The sequence below is a fragment of the Lampetra fluviatilis genome, chromosome 66, assembly GCF_964198595.1.
Source record: "Lampetra fluviatilis chromosome 66, kcLamFluv1.1, whole genome shotgun sequence".
Classification (NCBI taxonomy): Eukaryota; Metazoa; Chordata; class Hyperoartia; order Petromyzontiformes; family Petromyzontidae; genus Lampetra; species Lampetra fluviatilis.
Genome location: NC_136340.1, coordinates 5,139,781 through 5,162,421, shown reverse-complemented (window position 1 = coordinate 5,162,421; position 22,641 = coordinate 5,139,781). Strand labels below are relative to the sequence as shown.

The following is a 22,641-nucleotide window of genomic DNA, read 5'->3' as shown; positions in this document are numbered from 1 at the left end:
GATCTTCCAGAAGAGGAAGATGAACGTCGCGTTCAGAAACATCTTCCGGAAGTAGAAGAACGGGGCGTCGCGTTGAGAAACATCTTTCGGAAGAAGAAGACAGGCGTTGTGAGTGAGATCTTCCGGAAGAGGAAGATGAACGTCGCGTTCAGAAACATCTTCCGGAAGTAGAAGAACGGGGGCGTCATGTTCAGAAACATCTTCCAGAAGAAGAAGACAGGCGTTGCGAGTAAAGATCTTCCGGAAGGGGAAGATGAAGGTCGCGTTCAGAAACATCTTCCGGAAGTAGAAGACGTACGTCGTGAGTAAGATCTTCCGGAAGAGGAAGATGAGCGTCGCGTTCAGAAACATCTTCCGGAAGAGGAAGCACGGGGCGTCATGTTCAGAAACATCTTCCGGAAGAGGAAGACGTACGTCGTGAGTAAAGATCTTCCGGAAGAGGAAGATGAGCGTCGCGTTCAGAAACATCTTCCGGAAGACCCAACGAAGCTCTTCATCTCTCTTGCACGTGGCCATCACGAATGACGTCAGCTCAAGAAAGTGACGTCACGCACCTGGGGGGGGGGGGTGAGGGGGGGGGTCAGACATTTGTGACGCTGTGTGACGAGGGGGGAGGGGTTTGAGAAATGTGACGTCACATCAAAATTCGTAACTTTAATAAATAAATAAAGACAACACGTTCTACTTAACTAAATAGACTTTTTAATATGGGGCCGTCCATAAATGACGTCACGCACCTAGGGGGTGAGGGGGGGGTCAGACATTTGTGACGATGTGTGACGAGGGAGGGGGGAGGGGGTGAGAAATGTGACGTCACATCAAAATTCGCAACTTTAATAAATAAATAAATACAGGCAACGCGTTCTACTTTTTTAATAAATGTTTTCTCCTACAACATCAGAGTTGCAGCGCCACATTAAATACGCACTACAATGACAATAGTTTAAAGCGATTTGAAGCACGTTTTATATTTTTTTGGGGGGGGGCAGAGCTTTAGTGACGTCATATTTGAGGGGGGGTCTGACTTTTTGTGACGTCGTGTGACGAAGGGGGTCGGGGGTCAAAAATCGTCCAAAAACGCGTGACGTCATTTATGATGAATAAACCCATCCCCAGGGCGAAGCGGCGATTCCTCCACCCACAACCCACCCCCCACCCACCCACCCCTACCCCCACCCACCCACTACCCCCACCCACCCACTACCCACCCACCCCTACCCACCCACCCCTACCCCCACCCACCCACTACCCACCCACCCACTACCCACCCACCCCTACCCACCCCCCACCCACCCACCCCTACCCCCACCCACCCACTACCCCCACCCACCCACTACCCACCCACCCACTACCCACCCACCCCTACCCACCCACAACCCACCCACACCACACCCCCCCCTACCCACCCCCTACCCACCCACAACCCACCCCCCTTCCCACCCACAACTCACCCCCACCCACCCACCACCCACCCACCCCCTACCCCCCCACCACCCACCCCCTACCCACCCCTAAACCCACCCTTACCCACAACCCACCCACCACCCACCCACCCCCTACCCCCCCTACCCACTCCCTACCCACCCCCCCCCACAACCCACCCCCTACCCACCCACACGCGCGCGACAGTGATGGAGATGCCTGCTGCCTCTGCTGCTGCTGCTGCTACTGCTGGAGACGATGACCCCACGTGGCCAAGCCGAGCCGCGTGCCTGTCACTCGCCCTCTGCGCCCTCCAGGCAGCGGTGGCTCTCGCTGCGTCGAGAGCGGTGGGAGCGAGTCGCCAGCTGCCGCCCACAGAGCGGTGGGTCGTAGCCTGGCTGCTCTACGACGCAATGGTGCACATTACTCTGGTGGGTGGTGGTGGTGGGTTGGTGGTGGTGGGTGGTGGGTTGGTGGTGGTGGTGGGTGGTGGTGGTGGGTTGGTGGTGGTGGTGGTGGTGGGTGGTGGTGGTGGTGGTGGGTGGTGGTGGTGGGTTGGTGGTGGTGGTGGTGGGTGGGTGGTGGTGGTGGTGGGTGGTGGTGGTGGTGGGTGGTGGGTGGTGGGTGGGTGGGTGGGTGGTGGTGGTGGGTAGTGGTGGTGGTGGTGGTGGGGGTGGTGGGTGGGTGGTGGGTGGTGGGTGGTGGTGGTGGTGGTGGTGGGTGGGTGGTGGGTGGTGGGTGGTGGTGGTGGTGGTGGGTGGTGGGTGGTGGGTGGTGGTTGGTGGGTGGTGGTGTTGGTGGGTGGTGGTTGGTGGGTGGTGGTGGGTGGTGGTGGTGGTGGGTGGTGGTGGTGGGTGGTGGTGGTGGTGGTGGGTGGTGGTGGTGGTGGTGGGTGGGTGGTGGTGGGTGGTGGTGGTGGTGGTGGGTGGTGGTGGTGGGTGGTGGTGGTGGGTTGGTGGTGGTGGTGGGTGGGTGGTGGTGGGTAGTGGTGGTGGGTGGTGGGTGGTGGTGGTGGTGGGTGGTGGGGGTGGTGGGGGTGGTGGTGGTGGTGGGGGTGGTGGTGGTGGGTGGTGGTGGTGGTGGGTGGTGGGTGGTGGTGGGTGGTGGTGGTGGTGGGTGGTGGGTGGTGGGTGGTGGTGGTGGTGGTTGGTGGGTGGTTGGTGGGTGGTGGTGGGTGGTGGTGGGTGGTGGTGGTGGTGGGTGGTGGTGGTGGTGGTGGTGGTGGGTGGTGGGTGGTGGTGGTGGTGGTGGGTGGTGGTGGTGGTGGTGGTGGTGGGTGGTGGGTGGTGGTGGGTGGTGGTGGTGGTGGTGGTTGGTGGGTGGGTGGTGGGTGGTGGGTGGTGGTGGTGGTTGGTGGGTGGTGGTGGGTGGTGGTGGGTGGTGGTGGTGGGTGGGTGGTGGGTGGTGGGTGGTGGTGGTGGTTGGTGGGTGGTGGTGGTGGTTGGTGGGTGGTGGTGGGTGGTGGTGGGTGGTGGGTGGTGGGTGGTGGTGGTGGTTGGTGGGTGGTGGTGGTGGTGGTTGGTGGGTGGTGGTGGGTGGTGGTGGTGGTGGTGGTGGTTGGTGGGTGGGTGGTGGGTGGTGGTGGTGGTTGGTGGGTGGTGGTGGTGGTGGTGGGTGGTGGTGGTGGGTGGTGGTGATGGTGGGTGGTAATGGTGGTGGGTGGTGGTGGGTGGTTGGTGGTGTTGGTGGGTGGTGGTGGTGGGTGGTGGTGGTGGTGGGTGGTGGGTGGTGGTGGTGGTGGGTGGTGGTGGTGGTGGGGGTGGTGGTGGGTGGTGGGTGGTGGTGGTGGTGGTGGGTGGTGGTGGTGGTGGGTGGGTGGTGGTGGTGGTTGGTGGGTGGTGGTGGGTGGGGGTGGTGGTGGTGGGTGGTGGTGGGTTGGTGGTGGTGGTGGTGGGTTGGTGGTGGTGGTGGGTGGGTGGTGGTGGGTGGTGGTGAGTTGGTGGTGGTGGTGGTGGGGTGGTGGGGTGGTGGGTGGTGGTGGGTTGGTGGTGGTGGTGGGTGGTGGTGGGTGGTGGTGAGTTGGTGGTGGGTGGTGGTGGTGAGTTGGTGGTGGGTGGTGGTGGGTGGTGGTGGGTGGGTGGTGGTGGGTGGTGGTGGTGGGTGGTGGTGGTGGTGGTGGGTGGTGGTGGGTGGTGGGTGGGTGGTGGTGGTGGGTGGTGGTGGGTGGTGGGTGGGTGGTGGGTGGTGGTGGTGGTGGTGGTGGGTGGTGGTGGTGGTGGTGGGTGGTGGGTGGTGGTGGTGGTGGGTGGTGGTGGTGGTGGTGGGTGGTGGTGGTGGGTGGTGGTGGTGGGTGGTGGTGGGTGGTGGGGGTGGTGGGTGGTGGTGGTGGGGGGTGGTGGTGGTGGTGGGTGGTGGTGGGTGGTGGTGGTGGTGGGTGGTGGTGGTGGTGGTGGTGGTATTCGGTGGGTGGTGGTGGGTGGTGGTGGGTGGTGGTGGTGGGTGGTGGTGGTGGGTGGTGGTGGTGGTGGGTGGTGGTGGGTGGTGGTGGTGGTGGTGGGTGGTGGTGGTGGGTGGTGGTGGTGGTGGGTGGTGGTGGTTGGTGGGTGGTGGTGGGTGGTGGGGGTGGTGGTGGTGGGTGGTGGTGGTGGGTGGTGATGGGTTGGTGGTGGTGGTGGGTGGGTGGTGGGTGGTGGGTGGTGGTGAGTTGGTGGTGGTGGTGGTGGGGTGGTGGGGTGGTGGGTGGTGGTGGGTTGGTGGTGGGTGGTGGTGGTGGTGGGTGGTGGTGGGTGGGTGGTGGTGGTGGTGGGTGGGTGGTGGTGGTGGGTGGTGGTAGTGGTGGTGGGTGGTGGTGGTGGGTGGTGGGGGTAGTGGTGGTGGGTGGTGGTGGTGGTGGGTGGTGGTGGTGGTGGTGGGTGGTGGGGGTGGTGGTGGTGGGTGGTGGTGGGTGGTGGTGGTGGTGGTGGGTGGTGGTGGTGGTGGTGGTGGGTGGTGGTGATGGGTGGTGGTGGTGGTGGTGGGTGGTGGTGGGTGGTGGTGGTGGGTGGGTGGTGGTGGGTGGTGGTGGTGGGTGGTGGTGGTGGTGGGTGGTGGTGGGTGGTGGTGGGTGGTGGTGGGTTGGTGGTGGTGGGTGGGTGGTGGTGGTGGGTTGGTGGTGGTGGTGGGTGGGTGGTGGGTGGTGGTGAGTTGGTGGTGGTGGTGGGGTGGTGGGGTGGTGGTGGTGGGTGGTGGTGGGTGGTGGTGGTGGTGGGTGGTGGTGGGTGATGGTGGTGGTGGTGGGTGGTGGTGGTGGGTGGTGGTGGGTGGTGGTGGTGGTGGTGGGTGGTGGTGGTGGTTGGTGGGTGGTGGTGGGTGGTGGTGGGTGGTGGTGGGTTGGTGGTGGTGGGTGGGTGGTGGTGGTGGGTTGGTGGTGGTGGTGGGTGGGTGGTGGGTGGTGGTGAGTTGGTGGTGGTGGTGGGGTGGTGGGGTGGTGGTGGTGGGTGGTGGTGGGTGGTGGTGGTGGTGGGTGGTGGTGGGTGATGGTGGTGGTGGTGGGTGGTGGTTGTGGGTGGTGGTGGGTGGTGGTGGGTGGGTGGTGGTGGGTGGTGGTGAGTTGGTGGTGGGTGGTGGTGGTGGGTGGTGGTGGGGTGGTGGTGAGTTGGTGGTGGGTGGTGGTTGTGGGTGGTGGTGGGTGGTGGTGGGTGGTGGTGGGTGGTGGTGGTGGGGGGTGGTGGGTGGTGGTGGTGGGGGGTGGTGGGTGGTGGTGGGGGTGGTGGGTGGTGGTGGTGGGTGGTGGTGGTGGTGGTGGGTGGTGGTGGTGGGTGGTGGTGGTGGTGGTGGTGGGTGGTGGGTGGGTGGTGGTGGTGGGTGCTGGTGGTGGGTGGGTGGTGGTGGTGGTGGTGGGTGATGGTGGGTGGGTGGTGGGTGGTGGTGGTGGGTGGTGGTGGTGGTGGGTGGTGGGTCGTGGGTAGGTGATGGTGGTGGTGGTTTTGGTGGTGGTGGTGGGTGGTGGGTGGGTGGTGGTGGTGGGTGCTGGTGGTGGGTGGGTGGTGGTGGTGGTGGGTGATGGTGGGTGGGTGGTGGGTGGTGGTGGTGGTGGGTGGTGGGTCGTGGGTGGGTGATGGTGGTGGTGGTTGTGGTGGTGGTGGTGGTGGGTGGTGGGTGGGTGGTTGTGGTGGGTGCTGGTGGTGGTGGGTGGTGGTGGTGGTGGTGGTGGGTGGTGTCGTTACACTACAGCGTCACACCTATTACCATTATACTGGTAGGAACATCCTGGTTACACCAGCCCACAGGGAATTATTGTGTCCGTCGTGCAGGGAGGGGCTAGGTGGGGAGGGGCTAGGTGGGGAGGGGCTAGGTGGGGAGGGGCTAGGTGGGGAGGGGCTAGGTGGGGAGGGGCTAGGTCGGGAGGGGGCCTTCCCATCAGCCCCACCAAAACTAAGCACCTGCCTGGATATTTTGTACCATCGGACACTCCACCCACACAACTCCCAATCGGTGATGGGGCAGTAGTGGAGAGAGTGGAGAGTTTCCCATACCTGGGCAGTGTGCTCATGACTGGCTCCGTTTTAACAGCAGAGGTCTCACTCCGAATCAGTCGAGCGGCAATATCTTTTCATCGGTTGCGTAACGCTGCTGTGTGGAAGCTACCTGGTCTGTCGCTCCGCACGAAGCTTCAGGTCTTCTCGGCCACGGTCATTCCCTCCCTTCTCTACGCTTGCGAAACGTGGACCCCCCTAATGGAACATCTTCGCCGGTTAGAAACATGTAGGCTGGCCTGCCTACGATCAATCCTGGGTTTAGCCAGGCTGGATTGTGTGAGGAGCTCACAAGTCCTTGAAAGATCTCGACAAAGTCCCATCGGTGAGCTCCTCCGGCAGGCAAGGCTGCGTTGGCTGGGTCATGTAGCCCATATGCCCAGCCACGCATGCCCAAACAGCTTTTATTCGGCCGGATTGATGGGGATAAACGGGCGCGGCACGGGCTAGAGAAGAGATGGAGTGATGTGGTACAGGAGGACGTGGAGCTGAGTGGACTTGCCGATGACTGGTACCAGCGGTGTCAAGATCGGCCTCTGTGGAGGAGGCTCGTGAAGGACGCTGCTGGGCAGTTGGAGGCAGTCGCCCTCCAACAACAATGGAGGGCGGTGGAGCGACGCTCACAACAACGAGCGGAACGCCTGGTGGCTAAAGCACAGCAAATTGGCACAGTAGGGGGCACAGGTGGTGCATCAGCCAGTCATCTCAGTCAGTCGACCCGTGGCACCTGCTGGGTCTGCCCCGTGACCTCCTCCTGCCAGCGGGCGTTCGACACTTCACGTGGCAGCCTCAAGGTGCACTTGGCCTGGCACAAGCGTCGTAGTGACGTCACCGCCACTTAGTGGCGAATGGCGGTTGTTGTTGTTGTAGTAGCTACGCTGGTGAGTGACGGTGGTGTAGTTACACAGCACTTGCCCCAACAGTCTGTGTGAGCCTACACAGGCGGTAAACCTTTGTCTTTGTGTGTGCAGGAGGGTCCATTTGTTTACATCTCCCTGGTGAGCTCCGTGGCTGAGTCGGATAGCGTCCACTCCGTGCTGTGTAAGCCAACGCTCGCCGGCCACACCACATGGACTCACCGGCAATGAAATCCACACGCACTCCGGCCACACCACATGGACTCACCGGCGATGAAATCCACACGCACTCCGGCAACACCACATGGACTCACCGGCGATGAAATCCACGCGCACTCCGGCCACACCACATGGACTCACCGGCGATGAAATCCACACGCACTCCGGCAACACCACATCGACTTACCGGCGATGAAATCCACACGCACTCCGGCAACACCACATCGACTTACCGGCGATGAAATCCACGCGCACTCCGGCCACACCACATGGACTCACCGGCGATGAAATCCACACGCACTCCGGCAACACCACATCGACTTACCGGCGATGAAATCCACACGCACTCCGGCAACACCACATCGACTTACCGGCGATGAAATCCACACGCACTCCGGCAACACCACATGGACTCACCGGCGATGAAATCCACACGCACTCCGGCAACACCACATCGGCTTACCGGCGATGAAATCCACACGCACTCCGGCCACACCACATGGACTTACCGGCGATGAAATCCACGCGCACTCCGGCCACACCACATGGACTTACCGGCGATGAAATCCACGCGCACTCCGGCCACACCACATGGACTTACCGGCGATGAAATCCACGCGCACTCCGGCAACACCACATGGACTCACCGGCGATGAAATCCACACGCACTCCGGCCACACCACATGGACTTACCGGCGATGAAATCCACGTGCACTCCGGCCACACCACATGGACTCACCGGCGATGAAATCCACGCGCACTCCGGCAACACCACATGGACTCACCGGCGATGAAATCCACGCGCACTCCGGCCACACTACATGGACTCACCGGCGATGAAATCCACGCGCACTCCGGCAACACCACATCGACTTACCGGCGATGAAATCCACACGCACTCCGGCAACACCACATCGACTTACCGGTGATGAAATCCACGCGCACTCCGGCCACACCACATCGACTTACCGGCGATGAAATCCACGCGCACTCCGGCCACACCACATGGACTCACCGGCGATGAAATCCACGCGCACTCCGGCCACACCACATGGACTCACCGGCGATGAAATCCACGCGCACTCCGGCAACACCACATCGACTTACCGGCGATGAAATCCACACGCACTCCGGCCACACCACATGGACTCACCGGCGATGAAATCCATGCGCACTCCGGCCACACCACATGGACTCACCGGCGATTAAATCCACGCGCACTCCGGCCACACCACATCGACTTACCGGCGATGAAATCCACGCGCACTCCGGCAACACCACATCGACTTACCGGCGATGAAATCCACGCGCACTCCGGCAACACCACATGGACTCACCGGCGATGAAATCCACACGCACTCCGGCCACACCACATGGACTCACCGGCGATGAAATCCACGCGCACTCCGGCCACACCACATGGACTCACCGGCGATGAAATCCACGCGCACTCCGGCCACACCACATTGACTCACCGGCGATGAAATCCACGCGCACTCCGGCAACACCACATGGACTCACCGGCGATGAAATCCACGCGCACTCCGGCCACACCACATGGACTCACCGGCGATGAAATCCACGCGCACTCCGGCAACACCACATGGACTCACCGGCGATGAAATCCACACGCACTCCGGCCACACCACATGGACTCACCGGCGATGAAATCCACGCGCACTCCGGCCACACCACATCAACTTACTGGTGATGAAATATTCTGGATGTGACTGCAAGGATTCATACTGTTAGTTCTTTCGGTAAAGTCACCACGTAGGTAAAATAAAATGAAATTAAAATTAATAAAAAAACGTCGTGATTTTATTGTTTTTATTTTGATTAATTTTAATTTCATTTTGTTACGTATACGTGACTTTACCGAAAGAACTAAGAGGCGATAAAATAGTTTAGTTTGTAGATGTGATGTAGAGAACTCAGCGGGACTTTACCTGGTACAATAGTTTAGTTTGTAGAGGTGTTGTAGAGAGCTCAGTGGGAGCTTACCTGGTCCAATAGTTTAGTTTGTAGAGGTGATGTAGAGAGCTCAGTGGGAGCTTGCCTGGTCCAATAGTTTAGTTTGTAGAGTTGATGTAGAGAGCTCAGCGGGATCTTACCTGGTCCAATAGTTTAGTTTGTAGAGTTGATGTAGAGAGCTCAGTGGGAGCTTACCTGGTCCAATAGTTTAGTTTGTAGAGGTGTTGTAGAGAGCTCAGTGGGAGCTTACCTGGTCCAATAGTTTTGTTTGTAGAGGTGATGTAGAGAGCTCAGTGGGAGCTTACCTGGTCCAATAGTTTAGTTTGTAGAGGTGATGTAGAGAGCTCAGTGGGAGCTTACCTGGTCCAATAGTTTAGTTTGTAGAGGTGGTGTAGAGAGCTCAGTGGGAGCTTGCCTGGTCCAATAGTTTAGTTTGCAGAGGTGATGTAGAGAGCTCAGTGGGAGCTTACCTGGTCCAATAGTTTAGTTTGCAGAGGTGTTGTAGAGAGCTCAGTCGGACCTTACCTGGTCCAATAGTTTAGTTTGGAGAGGTGATGTAGAGAGCTCAGTGGGAGCTTACCTGGTCCAATAGTTTAGTTTGTAGATGTGATGTAGAGAGCTCAGTGGGAGCTTACCTGGTCCAATAGTTTAGTTTGTAGTGGTGTTGTAGAGAGCTCAGTGGGAGCTTACCTGGTCCAATAGTTTAGTTTGTAGAGGTGATGTAGAGAGCTCAGTGGGAGCTTACCTGGTCCAATAGTTTAGTTTGTAGAGGTGGTGTAGAGAGCTCAGTGGGAGCTTGCCTGGTCCAATAGTTTAGTTTGCAGAGGTGATGTAGAGAGCTCAGTGGGAGCTTACCTGGTCCAATAGTTTAGTTTGCAGAGGTGTTGTAGAGAGCTCAGTCGGACCTTACCTGGTCCAATAGTTTAGTTTGGAGAGGTGATGTAGAGAGCTCAGTGGGAGCTTACCTGGTCCAATAGTTTAGTTTGTAGATGTGATGTAGAGAGCTCAGTGGGAGCTTACCTGGTCCAATAGTTTAGTTTGTAGTGGTGTTGTAGAGAGCTCAGTGGGAGCTTACCTGGTCCAATAGTTTAGTTTGTAGAGGTGATGTAGAGAGCTCAGTGGGAGCTTACCTGGTCCAATAGTTTAGTTTGGAGAGGTGATGTAGAGAGCTCAGTCGGAGCTTGCCTGGTCCAATAGTTTAGTTTGGAGAGGTGATGTAGAGAGCTCAGTGGGACCTTACCTGGTCCAATAGTTTAGTTTGGAGAGGTGATGTAGAGAGCTCAGTGGGAGCTTACCTGGTCCAATAGTTTAGTTTGTAGATGTGATGTAGAGAGCTCAGTGGGAGCTTACCTGGTCCAATAGTTTAGTTTGTAGTGGTGTTGTAGAGAGCTCAGTGGGAGCTTACCTGGTCCAATAGTTTAGTTTGTAGAGGTGATGTAGAGAGCTCAGTCGGAGCTTGCCTGGTCCAATAGTTTAGTTTGGAGAGGTGATGTAGAGAGCTCAGTCGGAGCTTGCCTGGTCCAATAGTTTAGTTTGGAGAGGTGATGTAGAGAGCTCAGTGGGAGCTTACCTGGTCCAATAGTTTAGTTTGTAGAGGTGATGTAGAGAGCTCAGTGGGAGCTTACCTGGTCCAATAGTTTAGTTTGTAGAGTTGATGTAGAGAGCTCAGTGGGAGCTTACCTGGTCCAATAGTTTAGTTTGTAGAGGTGATGTAGAGAGCTCAGTGGGAGCTTACCTGGTCCAATAGTTTAGTTTGTAGTGGTGTTGTAGAGAGCTCAGTGGGAGCTTACCTGGTCCAATAGTTTAGTTTGTAGAGGTGGTGTAGAGAGCTCAGTGGGAGCTTACCTGGTCCAATAGTTTAGTTTGTAGAGGTGTTGTAGAGAGCTCAGCGGGAGCTTACCTGGTCCAATAGTTTAGTTTGGAGAGGTGATGTAGAGAGCTCAGTGGGAGCTTACCTGGTCCAATAGTTTAGTTTGGAGAGGTGATGTAGAGAGCTCAGTGGGAGCTTACCTGGTCCAATAGTTTAGTTTGGAGAGGTGATGTAGAGAGCTCAGTGGGAGCTTACCTGGTCCAATAGTTTAGTTTGGAGAGGTGGTGTAGAGAGCTCAGTGGGAGCTTACCTGGTCCAATAGTTTAGTTTGTAGAGGTGATGTAGAGAGCTCAGTGGGAGCTTACCTGGTCCAATAGTTTAGTTTGTAGAGGTGGTGTAGAGAGCTCAGTGGGAACTTACCTGGTCCAATAGTTTAGTTTGTAGATGTGATGTAGAGAGCTCAGTGGGAGCTTGCCTGGTCCAATAGTTTAGTTTGTAGATGTGATGTAGAGAGCTCAGTGGGAGCTTACCTGGTCCAATAGTTTAGTTTGTAGAGGTGTTGTAGAGAGCTCAGTGGGAGCTTACCTGGTCCAATAGTTTAGTTTGTAGATGTGATGTAGAGAGCTCAGTGGGAGCTTACCTGGTCCAATAGTTTAGTTTGTAGAGGTGATCTAGAGAGCTCAGTGGCACCTTGCCTGGTACAATAAAAGAGTTTATTTTTTGGAGATGTAGGAAGCGCAGCGGGACCTGCCTGGTACGATCAAAATGAATAAACGGCGCCTTGCGTCGACCGTGCCGTGCCCGCCGTGCCGCAGGGAAGGAGTACGGCCGTGCCGACAGCCGCTGGCTTCACTCGGACCCCACCGTGGTCGCCCTCGAGATCCTGACGGTGGCGGTCGCGGGTCCCCTGGCACTGCTGTTGGTGTTCGCCATTGTCCAGGACAAGCACTACCGGTAAGGGGTCACGCCAGAGGTCGCAAACGGGTTTTGATTCCTTACCCGTACCCGTACCCGGCCGCACCAGGGTCGCAAACGGGTACCCGTACCCGGCCGGGTACAGGTAGCCGGGTATCGGGTAGGGTACGGGTATCGGGTACCCGGTTGCGACCTCTGGGTCATGCCGCTCTACCGGTAAGGGGGCGCTGTGGGTGTCACCGTATCCGTGGTGACACTGTGGGGTGTCCGTGTGACGACGCATCTCCACCTACAACACTAACCACGTTGTTTGCATCACCACCACAACCACCGCCACCACCCACTAACCGCATCACCACCACAACCACCACCACCCACTCACTAACCCGCATCACCATCACAACCACCGCCACCACCCACTCACTAACCCACATCACCACCACAACCATCACCACCACCCACTCACTAACCCACATCACCACCACAACCATCACCACCACCCACTCACTAACCCACATCACCACCACAACCATCACCACCACCCACTCACTAACCCACATCACCACCACCGCCACCACCACCACCCACTCACTAACCCACACCACCACCACAACCACCACCACCCACTCACTAACCCACACCACCACCACCACCACCCACTCACTAACCCACACCACCACCACAACCACCACCACCCACTCACTAACCCACACCACCACCACAACCACCACCGCCACCCACTCACTAACCCACACCACCACCACAACCACCACCACCACCCACTCACTAACCCACACCACCACCACAACCACCACCACCCACTCACTAACCCACATCACCACCACAACCACCACCACCACCCACTCACTAACCCACACCACCACCACAACCACCACCACCCACTCACTAACCCACACCACCACCACAACCACCACCACCCACTCACTAACCCACATCACCACCACAACCACCACCACCACCCACTCACTAACCCACACCACCACCACAACCACCACCACCACCCACTCACTAACCCACACCACCACCACAACCACCACCACCACCCACTCACTAACCCACATCACCACCACAACCACCACCACCACCCACTCACTAACCCACACCACCACCACAACCACCACCACCCACTCACTAACCCACATCACCACCACAACCACCACCACCACCCACTCACTAACCCACACCACCACCACAACCACCACCACCACCCACTCACTAACCCACATCACCACCACAACCACCACCACCCACTCACTAACCCACATCACCACCACAACCACCACCACCACCCACTCACTAACCCACACCACCACCACAACCACCACCACCCACTCACTAACCCACATCACCACCACAACCACCACCACCACCCACTCACTAACCCACACCACCACCACAACCACCACCACCACCCACTCACTAACCCACATCACCACCACAACCACCACCACCACCCACTCACTAACCCACATCACCACCACAACCACCACCACCACCCACTCACTAACCCACACCACCACCACAACCACCACCACCACCCACTCACTAACCCACACCACCACCACAACCACCACCACCACCCACTCACTAACCCACATCACCACCACAACCACCACCACCACCCACTCACTAACCCACATCACCACCACAACCACCACCACCACCCACTCACTAACCCACACCACCACCACAACCACCACCACCACCCACTCACTAACCCACATCACCACCAACACCACTCACCCACATCACCACCAACACCTACACCACCACCACCACCACCTCCACTCACACCACTCACCCACATCACCACCATAACCTCACCCACACCATCACCGCCTCCACCCACCCCACCTCTACCACCACCACACCACCCCTCCCGCCCGCAGCCACTTTGTGCAGGTGTGCCTGTGCGTGTGCGAGCTCTACGGAGGCTGGATGACGTTCGCACCCGAGTGGCTGGCGGGCAGCGCCAACCTGCGCACCGACAGAGCCGACCTCCTGTGGCTCTACCTTGTCTTCTTCAACGGCCTCTGGGTGCTGCTGCCCCTCCTGCTGCTCGTTCAGTCGCGGAGAGCGATCTCGGTCGCTCACCGGCCGCGCGTGGACACCGCCGGTGGAGGTGGCGGTGACGGTGACGGTGGTTCAAGTTCATCGATTAGGTGCAGCCCTGTGAGCCATTCGGCTCGTGAATCGGGTGCAAGCGCAGCGGACAAAAACGTGAACAAGAAAACATGTTAAAGTGACTATGTGTGACTGAGTGCAAACGGGAAATTCAAGAAAAGACGGCAAAATATTGCAGGAAACACAACGCTGCGTGCAAAAAACCCAGTGGGATGCAATTCAAACAACAACAACAACCGCAAGACAACTTAGATTAAGGCCATCAGTCTAACTCCGTACTACAACAACACAAACATGGCCAAACCAATACACTTTTCGAAATCACCAAAATAAAGCCATAAAAGTCAAACAACAACAACAACCACAAGACAACTTAGATTAAGGCCAACAGTCTAACTCCGTACTGCAACAAACAAACATGGCCAAACCAATACATCTTCTTGGTTCTTTCGGTAAAGTCACGTAGAATGGAAATAATAAAATAATAAAAATAAAACATCATCAAATAATTCTCACGACGTTTCGGCCACAACGCAAGCAGCCGTCCTCAGGTGAAGAACAGGTCTGTCGAGAAGACAGCGCCTGAAAGACAGAAGATGAATCCCTGCAGTCACGAAAGCTTTAAATCGAACTGGCCAAACCAATACACTTTTCGAAATCACCAAAATAAAGCCATGAAAGCAATGCAACAGCGCTCACAGGAACTGTGTGTGTCTGTGTGGTGGCGGTGGGCGCAGGAGCGACGCTCACAACAACGAGCGGAGCGCCGGGTGGCTAAAGCACAGCAAGTTGGCACAGTAGGGGGCACAGGTGGTGCATCAGCCAGTCATCTCGGTCATCTCGGTCAGTCGCCCCGTGGCACCTGCTGGGTCTGCCCCGTGACCTCCTCCTGCCAGCGGGCGTTCGACACTTCACGTGGCAGCCTCAAGGTGCACTTGGCCTGGCACAAGCGTCGTGGTGACGTCACCGCCACTTAGTGGCGAATGGCGGTTGTTGGTGGTGGCGTTGCGAGAGGCCAGTGGAAGTGGCGATGATCTGAGTCGGTCCATCGTTTCTGGCACGATGGGTTGGCAGGAGATTTCCCGTCCGTCCGTCCGCCCGTTTTTTGAGAAAGTAAATATATCTTCTTGGTTATTTCGGTAAAGTCACGTAGAAGGGAAATAATAAAATAATAAAAATACAACTTAATAATGTAATAACATAATGTAATAAAGTAATTAAATTAAATATTATAATAAAATAAAATAATAATATAATAATGTAATATTATTATATTTTGATTTAAAGCTTTCGTGACTGCAGGGATTCATCTTCTTGGTTCTTTCGGTAAAGTCACGTAGAAGGGAAATAATAAAATAATTAAAATACAACTTAATAATATAATAACATAATATAAGAAAGTAATAAAATAATATAATAATATAATATTATATTTAGATTTAAAGCTTTCGTGACTGCGGGGATTCATCTTCTTGGTTCTTTCGGTAAAGTCACGTAGAAGGGAAGTAATAAAATAATAAAAATAAAACATAATAAAATAACATAATAATAATATAATTTACTTTTATTATTTTATTACTTCCCTTCTACGTGACTTTACCGAAAGAACCAAGAAGATGAATCCCTGCTGCAGTCACGAAAGCTTTCAATCGAAAAGTAAATATAACTCGAATTTAAAAACGAGCGATCGAATGCTGACAGGTGCCACCCTTCGACTCCACAATCGAAACATTTCACCCTCCCGCCAGCGGTGCCCTTGCTGAAATGCACATCGGAAGAGCTGTGGACAAAGAGAGGAGAGAGGAGACAGACGTTTTTGCTGAAAATAATGTGTCTGTGACGCTGTGCCGTATTGACGTAGATCACGTCTAAACATCGTTATTGGACTGTTGTGCTCTTTGTGCCTTCGGCAAATCGGGCTTCTCGTTACAAAGGCCTTCTGTCCATCGCTTCTGTGACATATGCTGCCACCACCTCGCAACACGCGAGCATCACGTGGGCATGCCGTGCGTTGACTGCTGTGCCAGGCTAGGTGCAGCAGGAGGAGGTCACGGGACAGACCCTGCAGGTGCCGTGGGTTGACTGCCGTGCCAGGCTAGGTGCAGGAGGAGGTCACGGGACAGACCCAGCAGGTGCCGTGGGTTGACTGCCGTGCCAGGCTAGGTGCAGGAGGTCACGGGACAGACCCTGCAGGTGCCGTGGGTTGACTGCTGTGCCAGGCTAGGTGCAGTAGGAGGAGGTCACGGGACAGACCCTGCAGGTGCCGTGGGTTGACTGCTGTGCCAGGCTAGGTGCATGAGGAGGAGGTCACGGGACAGACCCAGCAGGTGCCGTGGGTTGACTGCTGTGCCAAGCTAGGTGCAGGAGGAGGTCACGGGACAGACCCAGCAGGTGCCGTGGGTTGACTGCTGTGCCAGGCTAGGTGCATGAGGAGGAGGTCACGGGACAGACCCTGCAGGTGCCGTGGGTTGACTGCTGTGCCAGGCTAGGTGCATGAGGAGGAGGTCACGGGACAGACCCAGCAGGTGCCGTGGGTTGACTGCTGTGCCAGGCTAGGTGCAGTAAACATCGCCACTGGGGGAGAGACAAAGGCGGCCGGGCGTGGTGCTGGCCACCCACCCCCTCGTGTGCCACAGTGCCGGTAGCCTTCACAGGTGCTACTCGCTAACAGCACTTGCCCCGACAGCCTGTTAGAGGCAACACGGGGGACCTTTGTCTGTGTGTCTATAGGTGCTGCTCACAGCACTTGCCCCGACAGCCTGTTAGAGGCTACACGGGGGGGCGGATCTTTGTATCTTTGTAGGGGCAGTTTAACACGAACCAACAACACAACAACAACAACAACAAAAACTCTGGTTCTTTCGGTAAAGTCACGTATGAAGAGAAAATAATCAATTAAATACTAGCACACGACGTTTCTTGATACGTGACTTTCCCGAAAGAACCAATGAGTAATTCCTGCATCTCACGAAAGCTTACAAATTAAGTAACAGCAACAACAACAAAAACAACAACAACAACAATCACAACCAACGGCTTCTCGAACGATGCTTTATTTATGCACGCGGCTGCCACCACCACTCAGTCATCCCAGGGCATCACGTGGTCATCGTCATCGTGGTGGTCTACGTCATCCCACGGGAAGGGCTCCATCCAGCGGAGGTCACCGGCGTTCCTCTCGAAGTCCACCAAGTCGCCAAAGTCGCGGTCGGGGTGGACGACCAAGCCAGCACCTCCACCCTCCTCCTCTTGGTCCACCTCTTGGTCCACCTCTTGGTCCACCTCTTGGTCCACCTCCTGCTCCTCCACCTCCTGCTCATCGTCGAGGAAGACGAAAATGCCGTCGCCGTACCCACTGTCGTGGAAGAAGTGGGGCTCTGGTGGTGATGGTGGTGATGGTGGTGATGGTGGGGGTGGTGGTGGGGGTGATGGTGGTGATGGTGGTGGTGGTGGGGGTGGTGGTGATGGTGGGGGTGGTGGTGATGGTGGGGGTGGTGGTGGGGGTGGTGGGGGTGGTGGTGGTGGTGGTGGGGGTGGTGGTGATGGTGGGGGTGGTGGTGGGGGTGGTGGGGGTGGTGGTGGGGGTGGTGGGGGTGGTGGTGGTGGGGGTGGTGGTAGTGGTGGTGGTAGTGGTGGTGGTGGTGATGGTAGTGGTGGTGGTGGTGATGATGGTGGTGGTGATGGTGGTGATGGTGGTGGTGGTAGTGGTGGTGGTGGTGATGGTAGTGGTGGTGGTGGTGATGGTGGTGATGGTGGTGGTGGTAGTGGTGGTGGTGGTGATGGTAGTGGTGGTGGTGGTGATGGTGGTGGTGGTGGTGATGGTGGTGTTGGTGGTGGTGGTGGTGATGGTGGTGGTGATGGTGGTGATGGTGGGGGTGGTGGTGATGGTGGTGATGGTGGTAGTGGTGGTGGTGGTGATGGTAGTGGTGGTGATGATGGTGGTGGTGATGGTGGTGGTGGTGGTGGAGGTGGTGGTGGTGGTGATGATGGTGGTGGTGATGATGGTGGTGGTGGAGGTGGTGTTGGTGGTGGTGGTGGTGGTGGTGGAGGTGGTGTTGGTGGTGGTGGTGGTGATGGTGGTGATGGTGGTGGTGGAGGTGGTGATGGTGGTGGAGGTGGTGATGGTGGTGGTGGTGGTGGAGGTGGTGATGGTGGAGGTGGTGATGGTGATGGTGGTGGAGGTGGTGATGGTGGTGGAGGTGGTGTTGGTGGTGGTGTTGTTGGTGGTGGTGGAGGTGGTGATGGTGATGGTGGTGGTGGTGATGGTGGTGGTGGTGGTGGTGGTGATGGTGATGGTGGTGATGGTGGTGGTGGTGGTGGTGGTGATGGTGGAGGTGGTGATGGTGATGGTGGTGATGGTGGTGGTGGTGATGGTGGTGATGGTGGAGGTGGTGATGGTGGTGGTGGTGGTGGTGGTGATGGTGGTGGTGGTGATGGTGATGGTGGTGATGGTGGTGGTGGTGGTGGTGATGGTGGAGGTGGTGATGGTGATGGTGGTGGTGGTGGTGGTGATGGTGGTGGTGGTGGTGGTGATGGTGGAGGTGGTGATGGTGATGGTGGTGGGGAGGAAGAGGAGAGAGGAGTTGGGGGGGTGGAAGAGGGGGAGGAGGGGGGGAGGGAGGGGGGTGAGGGGGGAGGAGGAGGGGGGGAAAGGAGGTCAAACGCGTGGCGTTACACACAGAGACTCGTAGAGACTCATAGAGACGCATAGAGACACACAGAGACCCATAGAGACCCATAGAGACACACAGAGACCCATAGAGACCCATAGAGACACACAGAGACCCATAGAGACACACAGAGACCCATAGAGACACACACAGACCCATAGAGACACACAGAGACCCATAGAGACACACAGAGACCCATAGAGACACACACAGACCCATAGAGACCCATAGAGACACACAGAGACCCATAGAGACACAGACAGACCCATAGAGACACACAGAGACCCATAGAGACCCATAGAGACACACAGAGACCCATAGAGACACACACAGACCCATAGAGACACACAGAGACCCATAGAGACCCATAGAGACACACAGAGACCCATAGAGACACACACAGACCCATAGAGACACACAGAGACCCATAGAGACACACACAGACCCATAGAGACACACAGAGACACACAGAGACCCATAGAGACACACAGAGACCCATAGAGACCCACAGAGACCCATAGAGACACACATAGACCCATAGAGACCCATAGAGACACACAGAGACCCATAGAGACACACAGAGACCCATAGAGACACACACAGACCCATAGAGACACACAGAGACCCATAGAGACACACAGAGACCCATAGAGACACACACAGACCCATAGAGACCCATAGAGACACACAGAGACCCATAGAGACACAGACAGACCCATAGAGACACACAGAGACCCATAGAGACACACAGAGACCCATAGAGACCCACAGAGACCCATAGAGACACACAGAGACCCATAGAGACCCATAGAGACACACAGAGACCCATAGAGACCCACAGAAACCCATAGAGACCCACAGAGACCCATAGAGACACACAGAGACACACAGAGACCCATAGAGACACACAGAGACCCATAGAGACACACAGAGACCCACAGAGACCCATAGAGACACACACAGACCCATAGAGACACACAGAGACCCATAGAGACCCATAGAGACACACAGAGACCCATAGAGACCCATAGAGACACACAGAGACCCATAGAGACCCACAGAGACCCATAGAGACACACAGAGACCCATAGAGACACAAGAGACCCACAGAGACCCATAGAGACACAAAGAGACCCATAGAGACACACAGAGACACACAGAGACTCATAGAGATATACAGAGACACATAGAGACCCATAGAGATCCATATAGACACACAGAGACCCATAGAGACACACAGAGACCCATCGAGACACACAGAGATACACAGAAACCCATAGATACACACAGAGACCCATAGAGACACACAGAAAAACAGAGACCCATGGAGATCTATGGAGCGTTCCTGCCATAGGCCGCGAGACCGAAACGTCGCTTACCCTGCATGAGCACCATGGGATCCGGCACCGTTCGTCTCTGGAGGAAGTAGAGGCAGCAGGCGACCTACAGGCAGACAGGAACCCACACACACAAACACACAGACACACACAGACACACCCACAGACACACACACAAACACACACAGACACACACAGACATACAGACACACACAGACACACACACACATACAGACACACACACACAGACACAGACACACACAGACACACACAGACACACGGACACACACACGGACACACACACAGACACACACACAGACACACACACACACGGACACACACAGACACACACACAGACAGACACACACACGGACACACAGACAGACACACACAGACACACAGTGGGCGGTGAGTGTGTGTGGTGAGTGAGCGAGTGGCTGAGTGAGTGGTGAGTGAGCGAGTGGGGAGTGAGTGAGCGAGTGGGTGAGCGAATGGGCTTGTGAGTGAGTGGGTGAGTGGGTGAGTGAGTGAGCGAGTGGTGAGTGGGTGAGCGAGCGAGCGGGCGGGCGGGCGAGTGGTGAGTGAGTGAGTGAGTGGGCGAGCGTGTGGACACGTGAGCAAGTGGTGAGCGAGTGGTAAGTGAGCGAGTTGTGAGCGTGTGAGCGAGTGGGTGAGTGGTGAGCGAGTGGATGAGTGAGCGAGTGGTGGGTGAGTGTGCGAGTGGGTGGGTGAGTGAGCGAGTGGGTGAGTGAGTGAGCGAGTGGGTGGGTGAGTGAGCGAGCGAGCAAGTGGTGAGCAAGTGAGCGAGTGGTGATTGAGCGAGTGGTGGGTGAGTGAGCGAGTGGTGGGTGAGTGAGCGAGTGGGTGAGTGAGTGAGCAAGTGGTGAGCGTGTGAGTGAGTGGTGGGTGAGTGAGCGAGTGGTGGATGAGTTAGCGAGTGAGTGAGTGAGCGAGTGGTGAGCGGTTGGGTGAGTGATCGAGTGAGCGAGCGGGCGAGCGGGCGAGCGAGTGAGTGAGTGAGCGAGTGGTGAGCGGTTGGGTGAGTGATCGAGTGAGCGAGCGGGCGAGCGAGTGAGTGAGTGAGCGAGTGGTGAGCGGTTGGGTGAGTGATCGAGTGAGCGAGCGGGCGAGCGGGCGAGCGAGTGAGTGAGTGAGCGAGTGGTGAGCGGTTGGGTGAGTGATCGAGTGAGCGAGCGGCGAGCGGGCGAGCGAGTGAGTGAGTGAGCGAGTGGGGAGCGGTTGGGTGAGTGATCGAGTGAGCGAGCGGGCGAGCGAGCGGGTGAGCGGGCGGTGAGTGAGCGAGTGGGGCGAGCGAGCGGGCGGGCGAGCGGCGGGCGAGCGGGCGGGCGAGTTTGCCGTTCGCGTGCATTGCTCACCAATCCAAGGGAAATCCCGGCGAGTGACGTCACAAAGACGAGACCGTTGCATGAGCTGGTGCATGATGCGCAGTGAGACACGGTCAGCCACACGTGCAAGTCCTGGTGCACGTGGAGGCAAAGACAAAGATGGCGGAGGTTTCGTGTGTCGGCTCGATCTGCCCGCAAGTCCAGCTTTACTGTGGTCGATTCCGAACGTGTTCTACGGCATGTGACCGTACTCCTACACTACATTATACACTACATTATACACTACACTATACACTACTACACTACATTATACACTACTACACTACAGTATACACTACATTATACACTACACTATACACTACTACACTACATTATACACTACTACACTACAGTATACACTACTACACTACAGTATACACTACATTATACACTACTACACTACATTATACACTACATTATACACTACTACACTACATTATACACTACATTATACACTACATTATACACTACTACACTACATTATACACTACATTATACACTACTACACTACATTATACACTACTACACTACATTATACACTACATTATACACTACTACACTACATTATACACTACATTATACACTACTACACTACAGTATACACTACATTATACACTACATTATACACTACTACACTACATTATACACTACTACACTACAGTATACACTACTACACTACAGTATACACTACTACACTACAGTATACACTACATTATACACTACACTATACACTACTACACTACAGTATACACTACTACACTACAGTATACACTACTACACTACATTATACACTACATTATACACTACACTATACACTACTACACTACATTATACACTACTACACTACAGTATACACTACTACACTACATTATACACTACTACACTACAGTATACACTACTACACTACAGTATACACTACATTATACACTACTACACTACAGTATACACTACTACACTACAGTATACACTACTACACTACATTATACACTACTACACTATACACTACTACACTACATTATACACTACATTATACACTACTACACTACATTATACACTACATTATACACTACATTATACACTACTACACTACATTATACACTACTACACTACAGTATACACTACTACACTACATTATACACTACTACACTATACACTACTACACTACATTATACACTACTACACTATACACTACTAAACTATACACTACTACACTACATTATACACTACATTATACACTACAGTATACACTACTACACTACATTATATACTACATTATACACTACTACACTACATTATACACTACATTATACACTACTACACTACATTGTACACTACTACACTACATTATAAACTACTACACTACAGTATACACTACTACACTACATTATACACTACTACACTACATTATACACTACTACACTACATTATAAACTACTACACTACAGTATACACT

The 22,641-nt window shown here is 55.3% G+C and overlaps 2 protein-coding genes across 2 annotated transcripts; one reads left to right on the top strand and one right to left on the bottom strand.

The window, feature by feature from the left end:
- The first annotated feature begins 1,616 nt into the window (after positions 1 to 1,616).
- EBPL (EBP like) lies at positions 1,617 to 14,753 on the top strand. Its single transcript, XM_078882676.1, has 4 exons — positions 1,617 to 1,853; positions 6,848 to 6,917; positions 11,552 to 11,690; positions 13,562 to 14,753. Exons 1-4 carry the CDS (start codon positions 1,632 to 1,634, stop codon positions 13,911 to 13,913), a joined length of 783 nt encoding a protein of 260 aa, XP_078738802.1. The 5' UTR covers positions 1,617 to 1,631; the 3' UTR covers positions 13,914 to 14,753.
- Positions 14,754 to 16,877: 2,124 nt separating this feature from the next.
- On the bottom strand, positions 16,878 to 21,202 carry LOC144952183 (uncharacterized). Its single transcript, XM_078882586.1, has 3 exons — positions 21,180 to 21,202; positions 19,846 to 19,909; positions 16,878 to 17,173 (listed from the first exon to the last, which is right to left on the bottom strand). Exons 2-3 carry the CDS (start codon positions 19,859 to 19,861, stop codon positions 16,878 to 16,880), a joined length of 312 nt encoding a protein of 103 aa, XP_078738712.1. The 5' UTR covers positions 19,862 to 19,909; positions 21,180 to 21,202.
- Positions 21,203 to 22,641: the final 1,439 nt, after the last annotated feature.